The 5,494-nt window shown below is 41.1% G+C and overlaps 1 protein-coding gene across 1 annotated transcript in view; it reads right to left on the reverse strand.

Moving 5' to 3' along the window:
* Positions 1-5,494, reverse strand: part of TIMD4 (T-cell immunoglobulin and mucin domain containing 4) — a 43,686-nt gene that overhangs the window by 4,306 nt on the left and 33,886 nt on the right. Inside the window, exon 6 of the mRNA XM_008574428.1 lies at positions 1,825-1,871. Within this exon, the coding sequence (XP_008572650.1) occupies positions 1,825-1,871 (47 nt within the window). The remainder of the gene's footprint in view (positions 1-1,824; positions 1,872-5,494) is intronic.

The raw sequence follows: 5,494 nt of genomic DNA on the forward strand, positions 1-5,494 counted from the left end.
TTCCGAAATTTTCCTAAGTTTTAGACCTCAGGCATATGGAGCTCTGGGGCTCAGGGACCTGAAGATAAAAAAATAATAATAACAACTGTGTTGTAAGCTGTGTTTTCCACTGTCAGATCTCTTTCTTGGCCACTGCCTAAGTCCTTTTAGCCTTGTGCAGTTCTTTTCATGGCTGACTTAGGCTTCTAAAGGAAACAGGATTAAAGAGAAGATGGAGCTCAATTTCAAATTCTCTACCGCAGGGGTTCTCAAAGTGTGGTCAGGGAGCCCATGAAATCAAAATGGTTTTCATGAGACATTTTTGCCATTTGCTTTGTAATTCTTTCATGAGATGTACAGTGGAGTTTCCAAGAGTTTATGATATGTGATGATGTCTCACACAGAACATGTAAAGCAGATAGGAGAATCCCTCTGTCTCCTATTAAACCAAACATTAATGAGATTTGCAAAAATGTAAAACAATGCCACTTTTCTCACTAATTTTGGGGGGGTTTGGGGAAATATAGATACATTTTCTTTAAAAAAAACTAATTTTTTTTCATTCTAGGATGTTGTTGTGGAGCAGTTGGGAGGGAGGGGAAAGAGAAAAAGGGAAGGAAATGGGATGAAAGAAGGAGGAAGGAGGAGGGGTGGGATTAGGTGTGTGGCACCCCCCCTCATTCCCACAGGGGAGACCAGGGGGCTTCCAGTGGTGACTTGGTCATTGCCAGGNGGGGAAATATAGATACATTTTCTTTAAAAAAAACTAATTTTTTTTCATTCTAGGATGTTGTGGAGCAGTTGGGAGGGAGGGGAAAGAGAAAAGGGGAAGGAAATGGGATGGAAGAAGGAGGAAGGAGGAGGGGTGGGATTAGGTGTGTGGCACCCCCCTCATTCCCACAGGGGAGACCAGGGGGCTTCCAGTGGTGACTTGGTCATTGCCAGGCTGGGTGCAGAAGTCAGGGGGCTGTGGCAAAAGCCCTCGCTCCCCACCACCCCAGTTTGGGAACCCAGGTCCCTTCTTGCCGTGGCTTGGTGGTGGTCACTGGGTTTGTTGCACATGTCAGGGGGACATGGCCGAGGCCCCTCACTGCCCTGGTTTTAGAGAGCCCGGGGAACTTCCTGCAGCAGCTCTGGCTGTGGGTATCAGGGGGGTGTGGCCAAGGCCCAAGGCCTCCCTAATTAGTTTTCATAAAAGATATTTATGTTAACCCGTACTGGGCTTGTTATTGTTTTTTAAATAAATTAATGGATATTTTTGGAATGTCTCAGTTTTAATCAAAAGTTTGAGAAGTGCTGATCTGCAGGCAGGCTTTGAGGCCTCTTGCAAGGGCTGAACCATCTCCCAATGCCAAGCCATGGTCTGTTTCCTTCCTTTCTGTCCCCTGCTACAACACACAGAATCCCAGANGGATGGAGAACCTCCACTTTGCCTTTATAGACCTCTGTAGTGCCTGAACTTTTTACTTAAAGCAACTTTAATCATTTTTGTAATAATAAGTAGGAATGAAGGGTGCCCTCAGAAAATAAGAAGAACACTGGTGGCAGCTGTTAAAGCTGCAGTATGTCATTAATTCTGGGCCACACAGAAGGAGCACATAATGATTTTGCATGTTTTTGGTTTTTTTTTTTTTCTTTTCAAAGCACCTGCACCTGTAGAAGTAATGATCAGCATCATTTTTACCAAGAGTACAAGTTTACAAATTCTTTAGTGATTTCGTAATAGTTATGATGCATTTTGCCACTTAACAATATTCTGCTCTCCCTAGTTCATCTTTGTCAAACCTCTACTGTGGATTTTTATAATCTAAGACATATACTTGAAATACTTCACAGATTTTTTACCTGTTCTGATTCAACTTCGTTTTGCACAGGAATTGTCATCTTAGATGCTGGGAAGGAAAAAAAGAAGAAAACGGTTATATTTTCTGTGGGAGAATAAAATACCATATCCTGAAATAGGTATTTCGAAGCTCATGTAAAATTTTAGCTGATGTCTTTAACTATTTTTTAAAAAAGGAAAGTTGGTATTAAAAGAATTTATTTATGCATATTTGTTTTGGTATGGCTTTAATATAAAGTTTATCAGCTATCTATCCAACATTATCCCTCATGAATATCTCCATTTTATAGATTGGTAGAGAGAGTCATTGGGCCAACAGGCAGTCAGGTCTAATTTTTCTGTGGGCCCTAGAAATCCATTCAGGATTTTTATCCAAGAAGAAAATCTGTCAGTTTTTCAGTTAACAAACATTTATTGGGAACTTACTATAGGACATACACTGCGCTAGCTGTACCATGGACTTCATGGAATTTAATTTTGTGCAGAAAACAAAATTTAAATAATCTAAATAGTTGAAAAAATAATTAGCTACAACTGTGCAAAAGTCTGGGAAGAAATAGTATAGGATATCATAAGGGCATATCATGAACATGACTGATCTATTCTGGAGCGTCAAGCAAAGCTTCCTTGAGAATGTGACATTTAATATATAATTAACAGTGACTTACTGCATGTTTTCAAACGACTAGGATACAGGAGATGAAATGTTCACATCACAAAGAAATGATTAAGTTTTGCAATGATGAATATGCTAATTACCCTGAATAGATCGTCACACATTTTATACTTGTATTGAAACGTAATTGCACCCCATAAATACAATCAGTATGTTTCAATAAAACATTTTTAAAAATGAAAAAACAGGGGAAACATACTGAGGATCTACCAAGAGCTAAGCACTATTCCAGGGCAAAGAATGCTGAGATGGAGAGCATGGCCCCTACCCTCAAGAAATTTACAGTACTTTAGGGAAGAGAGACAAAAAGATTATTTCAGCCTAATAGGCCAAGGATAGTGAGGAAATATGCACAGGCTGCTGCGGAGGGCCGGCAGAGGGAGAGGCATTTAGCTCAACATCCTAATTCAGTGAAAGTTTTATTAGACTAAAGCTCCATGAGGGAAGAGTTCCTGTCTGCCTGGTCAATACTGGGACCCCAACACTGCCTGGCACATACTCGGAGCTCAATAAATGTTTGTTGAATGACTAACACCTGAGTTAAAGTTGTGTAAGAATTAGCCAGGCAAAGAATGGTGGCCAAGGCATTTCAGGTAGACAGAACCTCATCAGCAGAGCCATGGAAATGTGAAACAATATGGCACCCATGCCAAATGGCAAGCAGCTGTGCAGGTGCAAAGTGAGGGGCGGGAGTGGCAGGAGGTAAGACGGAGAGGGCAGACCAGTCATGCAGGGCCTTTTGTTTAATGCTGGTAATTCTCCATCTGATTCTGTAGGCAGTGGGAAGCCACAGAAACATTTTAACAGGATGTGATGCAGCTAGGAGGAGAAGGGAACAGCCCAGATGACAGTTATCATCTGATTCCAGATCTGAAATTCAGAGCTTGCAGAAATGAAGGGAGAGAGACAGATTTCAGAAATGCTTAGAAGAGAGATCAACTGACAAGAGTCTTAGATAACTCCGCAAATTCCTACCTGAGACACCCTAACATTGCCTGAACTGTTGACTAAGATTGGGAGCGGGAAAAAGCAGAAGTGTGAGTCTGGGGGAGAAAGGTGATGAGCTCACCCTGGAGCCGCCGCACATCAGGTGACTGTGGGACACATGCAAACACTGCTCGCCTGACAAGCATTTGAATCTGAATCAAACCCAGGAAAAGGTACGGTTGGAGATACTGACTTGAGAGTCAGCAGCATCCAGGGAGCAGTGAAAATCCACAGAGTGTATAAGAAATCCAAGGGCTGCATGTCCAGAGAGAAGAGCAGGAATCCTGGGAAACATCAGCATTGAAAAGTGGGCAGATGAGATGGAGGAGGAAAAATGGAAGAAATGGTCAGAGAGATGAGAAATTAGGAGCAATGTCAGAAGTCGGGGCAGGGCAAAGCATCCAGAAAGGATGTAAGATCATATGTACAACGAAATCTTAAGACAGAACAGAACATAAAAACCACAAAGAGAGAGGGACTGGATATAGTAAATATCTAGACTGATAATTACTAAAATTGATCATTAAACCCTCGACCCACTCCCCCAGCTTTATTGTACTTCAGGCAAAACGAGAAAAGTGACAGTTTTTGTAAGGCTCTTAATTTGGTGCCAGAGAGCTTATTTGTTCATCAAGTGATTTGTTGAATGCCAAGGAGCATAACATCCAAGGGGGAAATGCAACGTGTTTTCATATTCTACAACCAAGCCATTGTTGTTGTTTTTCTCTGCTATTGTCCCCTAGAGCTGGAAATTGCAGGTAACAATTCAAAATTCCTACCCCTGTTCTGTCAAAATCCTGTTGAATTACAATCGTTTGCGATGAATAAGCCTGAAATTGAAACCATCAAAGGGAAAAGCCAGCCTGGGTTAGTTTTGTCAGAGCTAATCTGTATTATAAATTGGAATCATCTAAAGGGAAAGACATTTTGCAAATACAAACACTGCTGCATGATACCAAACAGCCCCTTTTCCCATTCTTCTTCAGAAAATGCCAAAAGCTCCAATAGGAAGCACTCTACGGACTACTGTGTTGTGCACAGAAGAGCAACACGAAACACAAGTTGAAGGCAATTTTTCTTCCTTGTGAAAAGCAGCCACGTGCAGTTACAGGACGGAGGTCAGACGACTCAAGAGTACTGGTTTCCGTGTGGTCTCTGTTCCCCCAGCCCTTAGATTCTCAAGGCCCTGAGTTCTGACACAAGTATATTCAGACAAAGGCAGGTGTCCAAGTCCTAATCTTTGGAAACTGTGAATTTGTTACCTTACACGGCAAAAGAAACTTTACAATGTAATTATGTTAAAGATCTTGAGATGGGAAGATGATCCTGGATTATCTAGTGAGCCCAAGGTAATCACAAATGTCTTTGTCAAGGTAATTACAAGAGGGAGGCAAGAAGATCAAAATCAGAGAGGAGTTGTGATAAAGGAAGAAGTAGTCAGAGAGAGAAAGAGAGAGAGGAGAGAGATTTAATGATGCTATGCTACTGGCTTCGAAGATGGAGGAAGGGACCACAAGCCAAGGAATGCTTCCAGAAGCTGGAAAAGGCAAGGAAACAGATTCTCCCCTAAAGCATCCAGTAGAAATGTAGCCCTGCCAACACCTTGATTTCAGGACTTCTGATCTCCAGAACTGTAAGATAATAATTTGTGTTGTTTTAAGCTACTAAGTTTGTCATAATTTGTTATAGCAGCAACAAGAAACTAATACAGAGACACTAAGATCTTCCAAGAGAACAGTGGCTCTGAGTCTGGGCACAAGAGATAAAAGGAAGAAAAAAAATTAAAAAAATTTTTGTATCCTTTGTACCTTTACCATGTAATGTGTATTATCTATCTTAAATTAATTAAAATGTAATAACAACAAAAGAATCTTAACACTTATGCCATTTTTCCCAGGTCCATGTAGTCACCAAAACTTCTGATTAAAATTAGATCTTCCCACAGGATGAGAATGTATTTCCATGAGAAATACTAGCATGCGGATTCCTTGATAGCTAGAATTCTCACC

This window comes from Galeopterus variegatus, unplaced genomic scaffold (assembly GCF_000696425.1).
Source record: "Galeopterus variegatus unplaced genomic scaffold, G_variegatus-3.0.2 Scaffold1046, whole genome shotgun sequence".
Lineage (NCBI taxonomy): Eukaryota > Metazoa > Chordata > Mammalia > Dermoptera > Cynocephalidae > Galeopterus > Galeopterus variegatus.